At 39.4% G+C, this 21,506-nt stretch overlaps 1 protein-coding gene across 7 annotated transcripts in view; it reads right to left on the reverse strand.

Annotated features, from left to right (window-relative positions):
- Positions 1 to 21,506, reverse strand: part of SORCS2 (sortilin related VPS10 domain containing receptor 2) — a 558,451-nt gene that overhangs the window by 94,031 nt on the left and 442,914 nt on the right. For all 7 annotated transcript variants that reach the window (XM_071808553.1, XM_071808551.1, XM_065836197.2 and 4 more), the window contains exons 5-8: positions 18,428 to 18,501; positions 6,888 to 6,952; positions 4,580 to 4,698; positions 151 to 240 (exon numbers count right to left, since the gene is read on the reverse strand). In XM_071808553.1, coding sequence (XP_071664654.1) covers positions 151 to 240; positions 4,580 to 4,698; positions 6,888 to 6,952; positions 18,428 to 18,501 — 348 coding nt within the window. The remainder of the gene's footprint in view (positions 1 to 150; positions 241 to 4,579; positions 4,699 to 6,887; positions 6,953 to 18,427; positions 18,502 to 21,506) is intronic.

Genomic DNA, 21,506 nt, shown 5'->3' on the forward strand with positions numbered 1-21,506 from the left:
ACCACAAATAAGATTCAGAAATCTTTGCAAGAAGAAATTATGATCTCAGAATGATGAGTTTGAAAGAGAACAAAGCAAGTTTAGGTAGAAGGAGAAGAAGAAAAATATATACATAAAAATACATATATAAAGAAAAAATTGTGTACTTACTTTTGGCAATGCGTATTTTGGCAACTTCATCTGTACAAAGCCATTGCGACGGTAAGACACGTAATACTTTGTCCGATTTGCTGCTGTTGTCTATAAAAAGGCAAAATAGAACCCTGTGATAGTTTATATTAAATCTAAACAGTCTGTGATAGAAGACTAATTTTTTAAGCTGCAACTGAAATATGTAGCTACTACTTCTACTGCATGTGAGAAAGTAGACTCAAACTCTTATGTTCTTCCCTTCCTTCTTCCCTCTTATGTTCTTCCCTTCCTTCTTATTAGCATTTCATCTGTCTTGGGTGATATCTGAGACAGGGACACTGTACCCAGCACTAGGTTTTATGTAAAATCCTCAGGAGCTCATGAAGATTTTCACCAAAGAAAGCCAACAGAAACATGCATTGAAAGGAACACTGCAGTATGACTATTACCCAGCAGCCACTTCTGCCTCTTTGTAACAGCAGGTACACTGGTCATTTTAAGACTTTTACCATATTTGCAAAAAAATAACCCAATGCAAACATTGCTCTAAACTACCAAAAGGAAGATTTAAAATAAACATCAATGAAAATACTCAACTAACAGCCACCCTAGTTTTTTTCCAATCAGTAATGTAACACCAAAATCTGTGCTGATATATAAATCAGCACATTTCCAACTAAGCCTCTTGAGAACCATCGAATTAGATTAGCAAAGGTTTTAGCCTTTGGTAAATAATATTTCGCATTTTTTCCATGTTTTTTCCCCCCAGAAGATCAGCAAGGCAATGGCTATTCAGTTATTTTAACTAAGTTTATAAAGGGTGGCTGCTTTGCAGGAACGGAGAGGTCAGAAAAAAAAATGGAAGAAGTGAAATGAAATGTGGAAAATGTTTCTCTGGTTGTCCACAACAAACTGAATTGTGGAACAGAAGCACAGACAGACCCATCTTCTTTCTTTGACTGAGGAAATCCATTGAAAATCCTGCCCCTATCTCACTGTTTTTCTCAACTATTGTGCTTAAAAAGGGAGCCTGATGTGGAAAACAGCCCCTCCTGAAGCATGCAAACTTGGCTTTGTAAAAATAGAGTTGATGCATGACAGCAGGTCCACAGGTCCACCTGCCTGAATATTTTAAAGATATCAAAGCATTTAACATTATAATAATTTCCACACTTCCTTTAAATCAATTTGCTTTTTTGTGGTTGAAAGAATGTGATGCCCTTTAGGAATGTGATCTGTTAAACGATGGATTAAACAAAAAACCTCACCATTTATTTAATTAGTCTTAAATAGCAGTCTTATCCATCTTTTCATAGCCTTCTTGTTCATTATGCATTTCTTTTATGCCACTCATTTTAAATGACTGAAGTTGATGCAAGGCAGCAGAGAATTGGAACTGAAGCAGCAAGCCTTACTGACATTAAAGATTGGTCTATGCTTAAAAACAGTGTTAAAACTTTAATTCTCCTACTAAAATCACATCTGAACCTGACTGTCAGTGCAAACCGGTAAAGAAATGAGTATCAGAAAGTTCCTGATCTTTGTGGATATAGACATATATCCACATATATATCCATATATCCAATGGAGTTGAGATCTTCCTCTATGATGATAAGAGATTTAGGCCAGGATTAGCAGCGGAGACCTGCAATGCTTTGATTCACAGCTGCACAGCTATGGTGATATGAGTGATGTCAGGGGCAATATGACAGTCTCAAACTGTCCCCTCTTTTTGCACAGATAATTCTGCCCCATCTTCATTCTGACAGATATTGCTGTGATATTAAGAGGAGCCACTGGTCTGATTCTAACTTATATAGTAATATTCTAAGTTATATAGCAATATTTTAGTCTAGTGATAACAGAATTTCCACATTGTTTCCGAAATAAGCTGTTACTCAGATGTGCAGCTGCTGTGTGGTTCTCTGGAACAGGTACACAGTGTCCTGCATCACACCTCAGCGGGGGCTGCACTTCAGATGTGACTACAGAATCCCAGAGTTACCTTCTATCATCCACTAATATCAATATGGCTACCTGTAAACTAGTTTAGCATTAACAGGGGTTTGTACTGCATACCGTGATTTACTGCAGACAGGTCTGAAAGGAAAAGGAGATGTTTACCCTTTTTATGGAATACAAGCACATCTCATTACTGGCATTGACATGTCTCACATCTACAGAGGCTACATTAACAACGGCATCATTTTACTAGCAGCAACTGTCTATTACTTTATGTGTCCATTTCTAGGTTGCACTTCGATTTTGTGTCTGCCCATGCCTGGCATGAGATAGAACAACAGCTCATGATGCAATTATACAAGATGATTGTCTAAACAAAACACCTGAAGAGGAAGCAGTCAGCGTTTTGCTGAGCACAGCAGTCTGGAAGTTCACATGGTGGGAAGCACTTCTCACCATCTACACACCATAAAATGGATTTTACAGTTTGCCTGGGGGGAACTACAGATAATAATACCTTTGAGCAAAACGAGTGCTATGAGTGCTGGACCTGAGCTGAAAAATGCCTACTTTAATTCAAAACTTCTTTCACAAATCTATCTTGCTGTTTCTTTGTGGTGCTAAATGTTCTAAGGTATGTAGGCCATTGAAACCGCTGTGTCAAAAAAGAGAAGGACAGATATTTTGTGTTGTTATTAATCTACAAATCCTTCTGGAAGGAACAGCCATGAGGGTAGAAAGCTGCAAAGAAGCCAATCTGCTGTACACCAATGCAGCGGTTTGGAGACCTGTCCATTGGCATGATATTGCTTTTCCTGCAAAAGTCAATAAACAGACAAGCCTTGCAACAAACAAATCATATCAAAGTGTGCTGGTTTGACTGAAAATGGGTTAATTTTCTTTGTGCAGTTAGAAACCTTTCTTTTGCATAGCTATCATGCTCATTATTTGGACTTAGATTGAGAACAATCAGGTAACACCCCAGCACAGAGTTAATATTTTTATTTGCTCTGGTCTGAGAGCCAAGGACACTCTGAGTGCTCTGCCCACAGGCGTGAGACAGCGAGGAAGGGGGCAGGGAGCGGGCAGAGCTTGACTGACATCCAGATTGATCAATAAGAGTATTCCATCCCATTAGCATCATGCTAATTATTTAAGGCGAGTTGGGACCTTCCGGTTCTGCTCTTTTGCTGTTCTCAGTCTTGCTCTCTCTGGGGCACAGCCAGGGGAGGTCTGTGCAGGACATCTGCTGTTTTGCAGAGGCCTCTGGGCTTTTCTGCATTTTTGCTCTCTTTGGGATCAGCTGCTGGGATCAGGCTCTTTCCTAGGACTGGTTGCTCAGCGTGTTTGTGAGGAATTGTCTTGAGTATCTTTTATTTCTGTTTTATATATATATATATATATATACACATATATATGTCTGTGTATACATATATATATACTAGTAGAGTATTAATATTTTGTTATTTTATTAAACTGTGTTTATCTCAGTCCAAGTTTCTCCCTTCCCTTTGATTCTCTGCCCTATTGGGGTGGTGGGGGAGGGGGGAAGAGAGGGGCCAAGTGATCGGCTATCATGGTTGTAATGCTAGCTTGGGTTAAACCACGACACAAAGCAAAAGAAAAACTATAGCCAGCCACTGAAGAAAGTACAAGCAATGTCCCTAGTAAAATCTTAAAAAACAGGGAAGACATAACTGTTCTTTGAGAAGTTTGTAGCTCTAATGGATTCAAATCACAACCTGTCTCAAGCACATAAACCAAAATTTTCAAGTGTGCCTGAACTGCATTGCTGCCATAAGGCTGATGGAATTCTAGCCCAAGTTTCTGCACACAGGTCTTGTAGTCTGTGAATGAAATAACCCCAATGTAATTTGGAGAAAATGTAATTTTGTAGAAAAGTTTTTATGGACATGGTTTAGAGGTGGACCTGGCAGTGTTAGTTTACAGTAGGACTTGGTGATCTTACGGGTCTTTTCCAACCCAAACGATTCTATGAATCTATTCTAAATTGCTGAAGCTCCCCAGCTATGGTCATTTCAGCCCTTTTGCTTCCCAAGCACAGCCATATAAGTTCTTTCCCAGCAAAAACTCTTCAAAGGAGAATCCATATGAAAAAGCTGAGCCACTACTCTGTCAGTGGCTTTCTTTGGCTGCTCTTCTCAGGGAACCTTTTTGTGCTATGGAGGTACTGGAAAAAACCCAGAAGAGGTTGTAAACACAAGAACAGAAGGGTTGCATTCTACCTAACACACAAGTTTTATAAAAAGTTACTTGGAACCACACAATCCACTTGAAAATTTTAATATAATTTAAGCTTGGTCAAACGGATAAAGTAACGCTTTGTTCCATGTAAAAAATCATAAATCACCATCCATGCTCTGGAACAGGTTTCTCCATATATCCAAATTACAGTGTTGCTACACTGTTTAAGATTTTACTTTTGAATATGAAAATGGGCTGTCTCTCCAGAAAGTGGCAATACCTGAAGAAATATGTAGTCATCCTGCACAGTCAGAGAATCCCGATCAGTGCCACCAGCAAACTGGACTGTCATTGTCTTATCAGAGCAATTTTGAATCTGGCAAGTGATGTAGCGATAACCTGAGGGAAGAGAGACAGAAACATATGACAGAGCTATCAAGACAAAAAGAAGCAAGTGGTATAAAACGTTATTCATGTAGTGAAAGTGCTGCCTTTGCCAGGTGAGTTACTTGTAAAATTATTATATTAAAGTCTCACACAAGAGTTTTTCAGTCTCCAATGTACTCAGAATATATTAACTGCTTACAGTTCACATCATTCCCGGGAGGCAGCCTGTTATTATCCAAATTCTGCTGGTCCAGAGAGATTAGGGGTTAGATGAATGAGACATTCATGGGTGGGGATAATAGAATGAGCCTCTTTTCTCACTTAACCTATGCACAGAGCCGAATTATTCACATGGAGAAATGGCAGCCTGACACAACATAACTGAAATCAATAGATCAGCCCCGGTATAAAATTGTGCTGGGTGAGAAGAGAATCAGACTCCGTTTAATAGACAGCGTGCAGGATTTTAAAGGCTATTTTCAAAGCTCTATAGGAAAGTTAAGACATGCTATTAACACACTATTGGAACTGCTCTGCTGGGGCAGGACTTCTATATTCAGAGTTAATACCCTGCTGAAAAAGCCTGGACTGATTTACATCCGTGGAGGCTACGGCCTTTCTTTTCCTCTCCCATGAACAGCGGGCAAGGAAAATTCTCTCTGCCTGGATTGTTAGAACAGCATCACTGCGGTTTTGACACAATCTGCTTTATCAGTGAGATGATGATAGTACCTTACACCAACTGTGGCCCAAAGACCTTCTCCTGGCTTCAAGGCCTTGTAAAACTCACCCTTGCTCACAAGCTTTTGAGCACAAAGTATTTGAGTGACTGTCCCAAGGGCAGGGAGAAAAATGTTACACGCACAATCCAGTGTTCAGATCATCAATTCTCAACACGCTCCAGATACAGTATGAAAATCTGAACAACACACCCCATGCACGTCCTTCATTACTTCACATTACAGGGAAGTCCTTCACATTACAGTGTGGTAGAAAATGCATTTCACACTTTATGGATTTCAATTAGAAAAGGTCAAGCCAGTATACTAGATACAAATATTTGTTTTAAAATCTGGATGTGTTTAAGAGGCAGTTAAAGTCAATCCAAGTTCTCCTGCTGATGTCCAAATCACCACCAGAAGGATATTTGAGCATGCACAGCAATGGGCCATGGAAATGTCTTGCAGCTATTCATCATTCACATAACTAGCATTGTAGTTCTTTATCAGACAGGTAGTACAGAGATGCTGTTTCCACTCAATGGCAATGCTTGTACTGACCTTAAGTGCAAAAAGTGTTTTGAGAACCCAGACTGGAGCTATTTAATGAGAGTTTTACTTTTTCTGCTGTTTCTGTTAAATAAAAAAAAATACAAAAATTCTTTCCATCCAGCTCCTGAAGGATTTTCTTACACTGTCTCTAAACAGAGCATTTGATGGGGCTGTGGAGGGCTCACCAAGTCTCAGAAATCTCACTGCTAAAAGATTTAGAGACTTCGTCACCCAGGTTTTAACATGGCAACTTTCATTTTTTAATAGGTTTGAAATGAAGAAAAGCTACTTGATAAGGGAAAGTCAAACTGTGCATTCCTTATAACTCATTTCTAAGACTGCAGAGGAACTTAGATGATCCAATTCAAGGAATTATATTATATTTCAATAGTGTAATTTGTAATAAGAAACTATACCAGCTTTTGGAATCACGGTGACTCTTTAGTACAGCACATCTTGACTGCTAATCTGCTTTTTCATTTATTTTCCTTTTGAAGTCGCAAAGTACACTGGATATCCTAGCATGATGAAATTCTGAGAGAGGGTGCTTAGTGCAGGAGGACTGACATATGGAACAGTTCACTTTAACAGACACTTACCCAGCACTAACACTACATTGCCAGTTTTATTTGCAAATCAGGAAAAAATGTTCAATGTTTAACTGCCAGAATAAATTGCACTATTAATGGACATTGTCAATGGAGCATAGCATCTTGACATCAATTCATTTTAGAGTGGAAAACAAGTAAATTTTAAATTATACTGTATTTTTATATAACAGGACAGTTTTGCTGACTACAGATAAACAAAGAATTTGACTTGCACGGTTTCTCTTCCGCCTAGTTTTAAAAAGAATCAAAAAGTACTCTTTAAAACAAAGAGAAATGTCTATACACTAGGGTATCAACTGATAACATTTCATTTGCATACCTCCACTGGGGTCCTGGATTTCCATATGAACTAAATCAGGGTCTCCGTCAACTCCAGCAACAGCCCTGAGAACATAACATAATCAAGTTATGCAGAGCCAGCTACAGAATAATAAGTATGTGGCTGGAAGAAAAGAGAGCATTTCATACTAACCAGCTTTAACATTATAGCTGGGAAATTAAAATAAACCCCATTTATAATGTCCTGTTACTAACCTCTATCTTTTCTGTACTTGACATGATGCTTTTCTTAAATTCCTTTAGAATCTCTTTTACTAAAATATGCATACAAATTGGATCAACTAGAGGACAGAACACAAATAAGTATGAAATTGGAAACAAAACTTAATAATCATAAGTTGATATATACACATAAACACACAGATATGGACATGCACTGGCAAATGCTAGAGCACCTTTTTACAATTAACGTTTGATGTTTGAGACTACAAGGCAGATTTAGCGCTAAAAAAGACTCAGATTCCATTCTTATTAGAAGTATCTGAAACCTGACACATGGCTTCCATAATCCATTAACATTAATATATCTTTGGCTAGTATATTCAAGAAAAAAGGAGATTCCACTTTCACAAAGGAAGCAAGTGGAAAATAATTTTGAGAGGAACATCCTGAGACAGAAATTCAGTCAGAATTGATCAAGGTGTACTTTAACTTTGAAAAGGTGTAATGGAAATACAGGCTGATTTTCTCTTAATATCTCCCACATCTAATGTGCTCAGGCAAAAGATGAGTTTTCTACCCTCAGGGCTTCCATCCCAATCTGGGATTGACAGTCCCAGCTGTTCTGTTTTCTGGACCTTCCATTGTCATTACTCTGTCAGATTCTGCAGAGAAAGCTTTGAGCTGATAGTTGTGCTGTCACTAAGTGAAGCAGAATCCAGCCCCAGTCCCCGAGCCACACTGCTCTTCACAAGGCTCTTCACTGGCACGGTAAGAGTCCATCAAGTCAGCAGATGTGAGTTGAAGACACTCAAAGGATATACATTGAGAGATGAAGAGCAGCTGGAAAATTATCATTTTAATACAATTATTAATAATCAAATGCAATAAAGCTATACTTTGGATTGAAATTACATCATTGTTTAATGATTTTAATAGCATTGATTTATGAGGAGCGATTAAAACTCAGACTCTGTAATTGGTGGCTCCTTGGGAACACAGGCCAGGGGAAGAGACTGGATGATTTCCACTGCTGTGTAATAACCAGAAATAATCACATGTGCTGTTTTTCCCTAACAAGATAAATGATCAGTCCAAAGGAGAAAGGGGTGGGGGGAGGCATGAGTCTTCACCAAGCCATGAGATGTGAAAGAAACTGGTCTCTGAAATACAAACTACTCTAGGATTTTGGAGGCAACACACTAAGTCAGAGAAGATGCTATATTCACTGAGATGTGATAAGAACATATATGAATGGAGGGAATTGATCTGTGAACTTTTTTGCTGTGTGCACTGTATCTGTTTTCTTATATATTCATAACACCAAATAAAACCTGCTATCAACTCTGCAGTCAGCTTTTCAAAAGAAAGAAAAAATGTTTACTTAATATTTTACTTTTTTTTGCTGGTCCTCATGCAGCTGAACCACAAACTAACATAAACTTTAGGGTTGAAATTTTCTGAAACTCAGCCTGACATTATGAACATCAACATCAATAACACAAATTTAGTTTTAGTTTAGTCTCATTGCACAGATGAGCTGTAACAGCAGAGACTCTGTCTACTCATTGAAGACTTTACACCCTCAAAGTCTACTTCCGAATGTCAGCTATAGAGCACAGTTTCCCAGCTCTGAAGCTCCTTTACCCAGTTTTACGAACACTTACTAACAGTCCTTTCCTCTTCTATTGAAAAAAAGACGTTATCTATTATGGCTGCTAAGAAAATCTTCAGCACACAGTACAACTAATGCACAGAACTTGAAGCTATATCCCTGAAGAATAAACTAATTTACTCATTTCAGTGGATTCCTCTGCCAACAGCACTTTAAAAAGCAATACTGTTATTCCACTTGTGCTTAAATCATGAACCAAAGGAAAAATCGTGTGACCCTATGGAGGCTAAACACATTCTAGGTCCCTCTGCCCATGCAATATAACTTTCTTGAAATGATGGGCAAACAATATACATACAGAACACATACAGTAAATGATCCACTTCAAAGGAACTCTCAATGATCCACTTTAAAGGAACTCTCAATTATATCTTTTTCCATACTGAGGCAGAAATGCAAGACTTTTTTTTTTTTTCATTTTCATTTACAAACTTACTACTACCACAACATAAATGTGTTGTACCAGTGTAAAGGATTATGTCTACACATCCATTCACCAGCACAGCTTATGGTTGCTCAGCTGGCTTTAAGATAGGATCTCTTCTGTCTTATAAAACAGTTTGGTTAGAATTCCCCTACTTTTCTTCTCACAGTAGTATGCAATGAAAATGTTTATATCTCAGCAAATTGGGACCATTTCTTTGTTTATTTGTTTTACTTGGGTAAAAAAGGACTCACCACTGAATGTATGGTTTTCTGGTTTGAGTTGTTTTAGCATTCTACATTCAACTGTTAAAATTCCACCGAAAATTCAGACTCATTTTAGATCAGACAAGTCTTCCTCTAGGAAAATAAATATCTCCTTGACCATGTACACCATGCTAGATAAACTAAAATAGGCGCAACACACCAGCACTTCAGATCACATAACAATGTGGTTACAACACTTCAGAATTAAAATAGCTTGACTTGATTGTAAAGTGGTGTAAATACAGGCAGCCTCAATATGCTTCTCCCCTTTCCTGTGAACAGAAGTTCCCACCATCTCCCTTGTACTTGTCTGACACCACGTTGAGCCTCTTGGGAAAACTAGTCATGTAGAGTGTCATTTTAGAACTTTTTGGAGGGATTACTTTTCTGTTTCTTAAATCACCAGATCATGCTGGCAGTTAAGCATCAATCCTGTGGAAGAAAAATAGCAAAATATTCCTCCTTTCGGTGGTGCAGAGGTGAAACTGCCCCAACCCCAGTGCAGCCTTTGTGCATGTCTAACCTCATCCCCTGGAGGTGTTCAAAAGGCATTTAGAGGAGGTTCTCAGGGACGTGGTTTAGTGCTAGAGTTAGGTTAGGTTGTGTTTGAACTTGACGATCCTGAAGGTCTCATCCAACTGAAACGATTCTATGATTTATGTCATGAAGATGCATCTAATAAAACATGATGAGAAGCAGAGGGAAATCAGGGCACTTTTGTTTCCATTCAGGCCTGAATTTGGCCTCCTGAGGGACACCAGAGCTCTTTCTTACGCATACACTTATTTAGAATTTAGGAAAGTTCACCTGAAAGATTAGCTGTTGTATGACCTAATTCTTCACGTCACTGCATTAGTGCTCTGCCAGGTAATTCCACTGACCGTAACAGCATTACATCAGCATGAAAATGGGGTAATGAAAGGGACTAACAAGCCTTCTGCATCTGCCTTGGTCTCTCTATAAATGTATGCTCCATGATACAACCACTAGGTATTTTATACTCTTAAATAACCATGCTAAATAACTTAGATTCTAAGAATTTAGAACTTTTTGTTAAGAATCACACAGAATAACACAGAATTGGCTAGGTTGGAAAAGACCTCAGAGATCATCAAGTCCAACCCTTGGTCCAACTTCAGCCCATTTACTAGATCATGGCACTAAGAGCCATGTCCAATCTCAGTTTAAAAACCTCCAGGGACGGTGAGTCCACCACCTCCCTAGGCAGGCCATTCCAATGCCTGATCACTCTTTCCGTAAAGAACTTCTTCCTAATATCCAGCCTAAACTTCCCCTGGCAGAGTTTAAGCCCATGTCCCCTTGTCCTGTTGCTAACTGCCTGGGAGAAGAGACCAATCCCCAGTTGGCTAGAACTTCCCTTCAGGTAGTTATAGAGAGTGATGAGGTCACCTCTAAGCCTCCTCTTCTCCAGGCTGAACAACCCCAGCTCCCTCAGCCTCTCACTATAGGTCATGTGCTCAAGTCCCTTCACCAGTCTTGTTGCTCTTCTCTGGACCCGCTCCAGCACCTCAATATCTTTCCTGAACTGAGGGGCCCAGAACTGAACACAATACTCCAGGTGTGGCCTCACCAATGCAGAGTACAGGGGAAGGATCACTTCCCTTGTCCTGCTGACCACACTATTTTTGATACAGGCCAGGATACCATTGGCCTTCTTGGCCACCTGGGCACACTGTTGGCTCATGTTGAGCTTGCTGTCAATCAGTACCCCCAGGTCCCTTTCTGTCTGGCTGCTCTCCAGCCACTCTGTGCCCAGCCTGTAGCGCTGAAGGGGGTTGTTGTGGCCAAAGTGCAGGACCCGGCACTTGGCCTTGTTGAACTTCATCCCATTGGAATCAGCCCATTTTTCCAGTCTATCCAGATCTCTTTGCAGAGCCCTCCTGCCTTCCAGCAGGTCGACACTGCCCCCCAACTTGGTGTCATCAGCAAATTTGCTGATGGTGGTCTCAATCCCCTCATCTAAATCATCAATAAAGATGTTAAACAGGACTGGACCCAACACTGACCCCTGGGGGACACCACTAGTGACTGGCCGCCAGCTAGATGCAGCCCCATTTACCAGCACTCTCTGGGCCCGGCCCTCCAGCCAGTTCTTAACCCAGCAGAGAGTGCACTTGTCCAAGCCATGGGCTATCAGCTTTTGAAGGAGTATATTATGGGAGACAGTGTCAAAGGCTTTGCTGAAGTCTAGATAGATCACATCTACAGCTTTCCCCTCATCCACTAGGTGGGTCACCTGATCATAAAAGGAAATCAGGTTGGTCAGACAGGACCTGCCCCTCCTAAACCCATGCTGGCTGGGTCTGATCCCTGGTCCATCCTGGAGGTGCTGTGTGATTGCATTCAGGATGATCTGCTCCATCACCCTGCCAGGCACCGAGGTCAGGCTGACAGGCCTGTAGTTGCCAGGGTCAGCTTTGCAGCCCTTTTTGTGGATTGGGGTAACATTTGCCAGTTTCCAATCATTTGGGACCTCCCCAGTGAGCCAAGACTGTTGGAAGATGATGGAGAGCGGCTTGGCGAGCTCTTCTGCTAGCTCCCTCATCACCCTAGGATGGATCCCGTCTGGTCCCATAGACTTATGAGGATCCAGATGGCTCAGTAAGCCACCAACTATTTCCAGTTATGAGACCTTCAGCATTATTTTAATAATATTTTATTCAGCTACCTCTCTTCTTCACAAACTGCTCCAGGATTTTCTTAGTCTAGTTGTATGCACTATTAGAAAAACACTGACAGACACCTGAAATTTGATATTTATATAATATACATAAACAAAAATGACCACAGGCGTCTAACACTATGCATCTCAAAAATTGAATCATAAGGATGAATCCTTCACACGGTAGTTACGATTCATATTTTACTTCAAGCAGGAAACTCTTGTTTCCAGTAGTCTAAGCTCATTTTGTAGGTAAGCAGTTGTCTGCAAACACTAATACACAGCAGAGCTGGAGTGGTTTGTCATTGCTATGGGCTGACCTTGGCTGGCCACCAAGTTCCCAGCAAGCTGCTCTATCGCTCCCCCTTCTTAACAGGGCAGGGGGGAAAAATAAGATGAAAAGCTTGGAGGTTGAGATAAGGAGAGAAAGATTGTTCACCAATTACTGTCACGGAATATAAGAGTGAGAAACAAAACCCAAAACTAAAGTAAAAACCCTTCTTCTCAGACTCAGCTTCATTCCTTGACTCTTCTACCTTCTCCCCCTGAGCAGCACAGGGCGGGAGGGAGAATGGATGTTGTGGTCAGTTTATCACACGTTGTCTCTGCTCCTCCTTCCTCCTCTCACTCTTCCCTGCTCCAGTATGTGCTCCCTCCCATGAACTTCTCCAGTGTGGGTCCCACCCACGGGCTGCAGTCCTTCAGGAACAGACTGCTCCAGCGTGGGTCCCCCATGGGGTCACAAGTCCTGCCAGCAAGCCTGCTATAGCATGAGCTCCTCTCTTCAGGGGACCACAGGTCCTGTCACAAACCTGCTCCAGTGTGGGGTCTCCACGAGGTCACAGCCTCCTTTGGGTGCATCCCCCTGCTCTGGTGTGGGGTCCTCCATATGCTGCAGGTGGAGATCGAGATCTGCTCCGCCATTGATGTCCATGGGCTGCAGGAGGACAGCCGGCCTCACCAGTCTCTGTACCATGGGCTGCAGGGGAATCTCTGCTCCAGCACCTGGAGCATCTCCTGCCCATCCTTCTTCACTGACCTCGGTGTCTGCAGGGCTGCTGCTCTCATGTTTTCTCCTCTCTCACAGCTACTGTTGCACAGCTTTTTCCCCCTTTCTTAAATATGTTATCGGAGAGATGCCACCAGCATCACCCATAGGCTCAGCTTTGGCCAGCAGTGGGTCTGTCTTGGAGCCAGCTGGAACTGGCTCTGTGCAACATGGGGGCAGCTCCTGGTCTCTTCTCACAGAAGCCCTGAATGTCCAGGCTAGCAAACCTTGCCACATAAAGACAATACAGTCATACACATCACCACACAGATCAAAATAGAAACAAATACCATCACAAGTGATTACATCAAATGTAAGAATGACTGCCCACACAGATTCTTGGCTTCCCACACAAGAGCCATTCACACAAAATTTCATTTTAAAGACTCAGTGAAATCCTCTTTGCATTTCTTTCTTCTCAGGGCATAACATCCCTGAATTCCCTCTTTCACCTGATGCTTGAATAGCCAGGAACGTGCTACACTTGATGTTAATGGATATGGCTGTGATGGATTATTCCTGTGGGACTTCATGATGAGAATAGAACCTCAAAGCCCCTGAGAACAACTGTTCCACCCAAATAAACTTGTCATTTTTTATGTTCTCACCTCTCATGAAAATAGAGAACTTACAGCTAAAATTAAGAGCAACAGATACCCACAGCATAGGACTCGCACGTCCTAGTGAGCTGAGGGTGAAGCATTTCTGAGTCTCCAAGACACAGTCATAAAGGAAACGTGCTGAGCCTAATTCTCTCGTAATTACCTATTCGCGACTTACTGTCCTGGGGTCAGTTTGTGCTGGTGTAGACAGCTGATTCACAATCTATTCTTTGTTTCTGTATTACTAAGCTCTATTTTAAGAAATCAAAAGAAACTTAACTGGTGCATAAGCCTTGGGGACTGAGAGAATAGCAGCAGAGCCAGAGGAATGCCAAACTGCACTACTCTCCTTCTTCTCAAGGATTACCACATAACATACTATTCTTTTTTTAAAATGGGCTTATATATAAAACCAATGACATACCATGTGACGTGTGGGTGCTTAATGTTTCACTGGGATAGGTTATATAATTCTCTAAAGCAATGCCTTTGCATTCCCTCCTACCAATACACCAAGAACCACTAAAATTACCTATATAGGTTGAGGACTATGACATCCCTTAAACAGAAATCATCACACTGGGGCAATACTGCATGGCCGGTTGCAGTTTATATGCAGCAGTAAAAGTGATCATAAAGTTTCTTAATTTTACAGCACAAGAATTTGCTCAAAATCAAAAGTTTTCACATTAAATAAAAAAGGACTTGAACATTCCCAGATAATCTTTATAGAGAAAAAAAAATCTAAATGTTGAGAAAAAATAAGAATTTTGTTTTGAATTGCAGCGTGACTTAGTATTAATTTTATTAAGTTAATTTCAAATCCACATTTCATGTTTTTCCTTTAAATAATTATAAAAAGTTTTTAAATTAACAATGTCAGAACATTTATTTTCAGTATTTCCATTTTTTATAAACAGGGATTTTTGTTTGTTCGTTTTGTGAGTTTTTTTCTATATTTTCATTTTTTCACTTCAACTTGGATGAGAAAACAATCAAAGAAAAACAAAGATATTTCTAGAATACATCTGTTTTGCAACTATCTTTATATCTATCTGTAGCCTTAGAGCTGTTACGTTTTTAGAACAGACTAGATTAAAATATTTCAAGTTGGAAGGGACCTAAATCAATCATCTAGTCCAACTGCCTGGCCACTTCAGGGCTGACCAAAAGTTCAAGTATGTTATTAAGGGCATTGTCCAAATGCCTCTTAAACACTGACAGACTTGGATCATCTCTAGGAAGCCTGTGTTGTCTCCTAAGACGCTAACGGAAGAAAAATAGCAAGGAAAGATTAGTCAACTTTTCTTTCCAAAATAAATTAAACAACTTGGGAAAACAGCTGTGAGGGGGTAAGAAAATGACACACTGTATCACAGATGGGAAGAAAATATTCTTGTGTTCCTAAAATAGAGATGGTAGCATACACTCTCTACTGACATGAATCATCTTTCCATTAGTTCCACTATCACGAAAGACCAATTTCATATACTAAATCTGCAAAGAGACTTAAAGGATGGTCCAAAACACTTGGAAAAAAAAAATAAATAAACAAAGTCTAGAATGTTGTTTTAATATATTGCTTATAAACCTATAGTAATGTATCTGTACAAAAATAATTTAAAATACTCAGTCCCTACTGACCTTCCCTTAATACAAATACATAAGATATGCCATTAAATTAATTGCATTCAGATTTTCATTCAGTAAAAAAAAAAAGCTTCAGGAAATGCACAAAAATCTGGTTGCTGCTGCAGGCACAGAAAAGAAATTGTTTTTATAAAGCACAGGAAAATATGATGACTGATAATATTTGCAATTATCAGGCGGAAATAAAAATTAGGCTATATTATCAACTTCAGTGGTAGTGCTCAACTGAAATAAAAAAAGAAACATCTGCTAAAGATCTGGCCAGTCTAATGTTCCCGACACAACCAGCCACTATCAGTAAGACACGTGCCCTCATTTATAAAGAGATGTACAATTAGTTTGAATTAATTTCACCTATTTTTAACACAGCAGATATTATATATTGCCAAGAAAACAGTACTGGATTTAATGTCCTAATAGTCAAGGTATGACAAAGCCCATATTCTAACATCTGTTGAAAACTGCTACATTTTCTATCCAGCACTTGGATAACAATGACAGAAAAACTCCCACTGGGAATCCAACATGTCCAACCCTCCACTCGCAGCAGATTCTTTATAAAATGCGATGTCCCATACGATATTGGAAGTAAAAGATATTTATAGAGCTTCATTTATGTGGAAGTTTAAGAGAAGGATCATTTGGTACTCATGAGGCACTAAAATTCTGCTCCCAAATCCTTGCTGTTGCTGGTTGATACAGTTCTTGAGAGAAGCCAGAATGGTCTACATGCAGAAAAGGGGAAACAAAAGCCTAGAAAGTATTTCTGTTATGAATGTACAGACTCGTAAAATTTATTATTCTTATCTGAGAGCAGTGTGACATTTATGAACAACCATGACGCTGAAGTACTGCAAGGGAGTTATTCCTATCAAAGCTCCAGGACACTTCCCTGATTGTGTCTGAATGATATAAGGAAACATACGGATTCATGAAACACAGCAAAATACAGACTTAATATTAAACATACACTTGCTGGCTTTAATTCTTACATTAAAAACAAACAAACAAACACAAACAAACAAAACCAAAAAAACCCACACACAAAACAAACCACCAAACAAACAAGCAAAAAGAAACCATTGACAGATTGTTTGGGTCAGACCAAAACTGACACGTATTTCAGTGGTATGCTACTTTTTCATCATTTAAATGTGCTAAATATACCTAGACTCAGATAAGAAAAAAATCACTAAACAAGTCTGCAAGGGAGGGGCTTCCACTGCTCTTTCTTACCTGTTAGTGGCTTTGATGGTTTTCAGAACTAATACATTTGAAGAACTCCTTTGATTAACGACAGAGCCACATGCCCTCCTGATTTACACCCTGTATAATCTTGCTAAAGAAAAATCAGTCATAAGGCAGACGTGACATTTCTGACCTACTGTGTTACTTCTAAATGATTATTCTCTTTCACGTGGTAGTTACGACCTCTAAAGTGTACTGTCCATGAAACTCCAGCTGCTGTGCAGAAATAAGTTCTTCAATAAGGCTACATTTTGCAGGAGCAAGTAAGCAGAAAGTGTCAGGCTGATTCAAGTATTTCAGCAGAAAAGGCTGAGACAAACTCAAGTAAATCAGATGGGTGTTAAAAACCAACTGCAGGTTGTTTTTTTTAAAAAGTATGGACTGTAAGTAGGTTGCAGATTGAAAATTATGCACTTGGAAGTGTGAAAAAGCTCCCTTGATATGGCCAGAGATAATCATACCAAGAGGGCAGTGAGGCAGGTTAGGTCTTGTGCTCCCAGATCTTTCTAGCAGGCTTTGATCTGTGAATGGACAACATCCCCCAGGTCAGGTTCAGCAGCAGCACACACACCAGCACACCTCGGGACTCGTCGAGTCACACTTTGGGCCAGTTTATCTGTAGGTACCGTAACAGCTCTGTGTGCTTTGTAGCCTCTACACCAGTCATTTAAGCAGGTTGGGGTTTTGTTTGGTTTGTTTTTCTTCAAGGATGGCCAGGATAAGTATGTATTTCAACTTAATAGAAAAGCAACTACCTGAGAAACAAGGATGACAGCATGTATGCCAAACACAGCACAAATCTTGCAACCAAGATCGGGTAAATCCATTTCAATACTGGCAACGCTACCAGCAAACAACAAAATATTGCTTAAAGCCATACATTGCTCCATAGACACATGACTAATTGTACTTCATGTAATTGACACAGATCAGAGTCCTTCTAGAACTAAAATCAAAAGACATCTAGGGAACAGAAATGTCTACCATGCTATGACTAATCCTGTAATAAAAAGTACAAATTATTGGCAATGATAGAGCTATGCAGAGTAGATACTTACACACTGAAGTAAAATGTGCAAGGGGGAATTCTCTGGCTTTTTCAGTAGAGATCAGATAAATGCTGAGTGTACAAATGACCATTTAAAAATGCAAAATCAATTAAAAACACTATCAAAAAGCTACGTTTTGTGTAAAAGAAGTTCTATACTTTTCAAATTCATTTCATTTGTATAAAAAACAGGTGTTGACTTATTTTGTCAACCTGCTTAAATCACTTGTTAACCATTTTGATAGACTGCAAAATATTTGGGCTGAAAATGAAATAATTTGATATATGTGTGCTCAATAGTGTCATATTTTTGACCAGCTTCCTTAATAGTCTAAGTTTATATATGACTTCAGTTAATAAGTCTGATTCAACCTCTCTTAAAAAATTGTTATAGATTTTTCTCTGCAAAACTACTTCTTTCCTTTCTTAAGATCAATTTCACCAGTAAAACAAAAAGCAATTTCATTGGACCTTACACCTGTCTTTAAATCTTGGGCTCCATAGATCCAAACCTATAACCCTTTTAAGTGCTGACACCTGGTATAATCACTGGCAAATGAATTTGCAATAGTGGACGCAGCAACACTGACATACTCAAGCTGCAAAAGACGCCAAAGGCTTGTACTGTCCCCATCAGTACCTCTGAAAACATCTTTCTTGATTATAATGAGATTCTTTTGCTGATCATGTTGTATTTGGAAAATAAAGGCTACTTACCAAAAAATATGATCTTTTGAAACTCGTTCCTGCAGAAGGATCCATTTTTTCCCCAAGTCAATGGATACATAAACCTACAAAATAATAACAATAAAAGTAAGATTAGATGATAGGAAATTGTTAATGATGCACATCTTCATAGACAGGTCCTATGTCACTATTAAAATGACAGATTGTACACCAATTAAAAAAAAAAAATCTTTACCAGGAACTCCCTATGATGTTTTTCAGAGTAATAGCCTTCCACAGACAAAATCTGTTAAAACATAATCTACAATGAACAAAACTCAATTACAATGTCTTCTTGTGAATCATGAAAACATTTCACAGTTCTTTTCTACCTCAGATGGCAAAAGGACACGTCTCTTCTTCTCATTCATTCACCAAACAAGCACAAATGTTCCCTTTCTGCTTCAAGCCTTAATTCCTTCAAAAACACTTAAGACAGAAAATCAATGGATTTTAAACTCTGCTAAAACAGCACCAAAGATATTACAGAAATGCCTAAGGGATTTGATGAGGAGAAATGTACTTTAGGGCTTGCTTCATGGATACCAGTTTGTGATCTGTCAGAAATGGTCACTCAGCAGAGAGGCAGAAGGTCGCCTCATAAGAAGGACAGTGAAATACTAGAGAGAGTTCAGATGAGGGCAACAAAGCTGGTGAGGGGTCTGGAGCACAAGTGTGATGAGGAGCAGCTGAGGGAACTGGGGCTGTTCAGCCTGGAGAAAAGGAGGCTGTGGGGAGACCTTATCACTGTCTGCAACTACCCAAAAAGAGGCTTTAGCATGGAGGGTGTCGTTCTCTTCTCCCAAGTAACAAGTGCTAGGACAAGAGGAAATGGCCTCAAGTTGCGCCAGGGAGGTTTAGATTGGATATTAGGAAAAAATTCTTCCTGGAAAGGGTTGCCATGCGTTGGAACAGGCAGCCCAGGGAAGTGGTGAAGTCACCATCCCTGGAGGTGTTTAAAAGGAGTTCAGACGAGGTTCTTAGTGACATGGTTTAGTGCTAGAGTTAGGTTATGCTTGGACTCGATGATCCTGAGGGTCTCTTCCAACTGAAATGATTCTATCATTCTATGAGGAAGAGAGCTCCAGCTCTACTTTCCCTCTGAGCAGTTCACCCCTGGTATGAAAGCAAATGCTAATAAGACGGATAGATATCAAGAGTGCAGATGAAAGCTGTTTTCCCCAGAAGAACATGGGATATAAAATAGCTATTAGAAAATCTCCCTCCTTCAACATTTGCCTTTATAATGTGTTTCTTTTAGTTAAAATAGGAAATATCTACTGGACTTCTAAAAAGACAGATTTAAGACTCCCTGCTGTCTGTATGCACTTCTGATTTGATCCATTTACATATAATCCTTTCTCTCTTAATATTTCTAACAGGGAAAGAAAGGCAAGTAAAATTGTTATTCTCTGATGTCAGAATAAGTCACCAGTTCAGTTGCTGATTGTTCTGGGGGGAAGTATCTTATGAGGACTAGAAATGTTTTTGTTTTAAAATAACAGGTTCAATGACAAATGAAAAAATAAAAAAAGGCAGACAAAAAAAAAAAAATCGCAAAACCACAAAAACCACCTCCACAAACCACACAACACTATTATATATTAAGATCTACAGAAACCCAGCAGTATTAACATATAAAGGTTGAGATAATTTATCTCAGCATAAACTCTATGGGTAAATTTACTAAAATCTGAATTAGAGATAAACCACTATTTCCCAGTTACTCTGCTTTTCACAATGACGGGGCTTTGTTCCACTGCATGCTCAATTAAAGCAGGTAGACCACAGTTTGGGTAAAAACTACAATCGGGACTCATACTGCTTACTTCAGGCCTTCACCCACTCAATGCACTGACAGAAATGATCAGTGACCAAAAAGTCTCCAACCTCAGATCTCAATACACATGCACACATTCAACTTCCCTTAATAAAAAAAACCAAACATGAACCATGTGTGTTTGGGTTTTTAACAGGTACATGGAAAAAAACCACTAAATGAGATATGAGGTGAAAAGAGTTGTATTAGGGGACAGCTAAAATCTCTGGCTTCAGCAAACACATCTAATGGTTGTTATAATGTTTATTGCACGCATGCAATAAATGTGTAGAACCACTTTTTTAAAACACTTGAAAATATTTTTCTCCATTTTGCCATTTTTCATCCTTTCAGCTTCCAAAGGAACAACTAAAATCTACTGCATTCCTGTTGAGTTTAAAAAAAAATCTAGAAGCACGTATACAGGCTCAGTGAATAGCTGATTGTTATTTATTATAACTGAAGCAGCCAGAAAAAGAAAGTATAGATTCGAGGCAGTAAATGGATTAATCCAACCACATTGACTGGATTTGCATTGATTTATAGTGTCAGCCAGAGGCAAGAGCTTTATTTAAACAAAATCTAGGGTTCCGAATGGAAGAACAACGCATATTTTGCAATCTAAAATAAGCCCTAAATCAAATCAGAAGTTGTGAGAAAGGCTGTGATGCTCCAGCAGACAAAGAAGCCTGATTGCTATTTATGACAGACGTGATCTTGTACTCCTTGTATTCTCAAAACTGCCTTTTTAAGAAATAATTTGAGTTACAGCAGGTAACGGCTTCTCCCGGGCTTGAGATTGTGTTACAGCCTCATACTATTTCCTTCCGGTGAAGGTTAAGTTACTTAACTCAAATACCATCTCCCTAGGCCAAATTCAGTTCAACACTGTCTCTCAAGACCACTGATTTTAATACAGTGACTTCTTTTTATGTCAAATTATAATTCTGATTTTCAGCTCCTCTTTACCAACACCACTCCACCTTCCCCTCCCCACTAGGCCAAATGTATTGGAACCCATACAAAATTTAAGCAGATTACTGACTCAGTTATAGTGAAAAGCATCCCTCATTCCAACACATTTTAGGCAAAGATTTAGGACTTGTCCAGTCACTCTTTTGGGATCACATTGCAAGTGTGAGAAAAGTCTATCAGATTGCCTAACCCCTCCTGCTACTAATAGTCTTTACTGAATATTTTGTATTTTTTTTGACCAGTCACATTCTAAAAGTGGCAAATTATAGTATTACT

Source organism: Patagioenas fasciata, chromosome 4, assembly GCF_037038585.1.
Source record: "Patagioenas fasciata isolate bPatFas1 chromosome 4, bPatFas1.hap1, whole genome shotgun sequence".
Lineage (NCBI taxonomy): Eukaryota > Metazoa > Chordata > Aves > Columbiformes > Columbidae > Patagioenas > Patagioenas fasciata.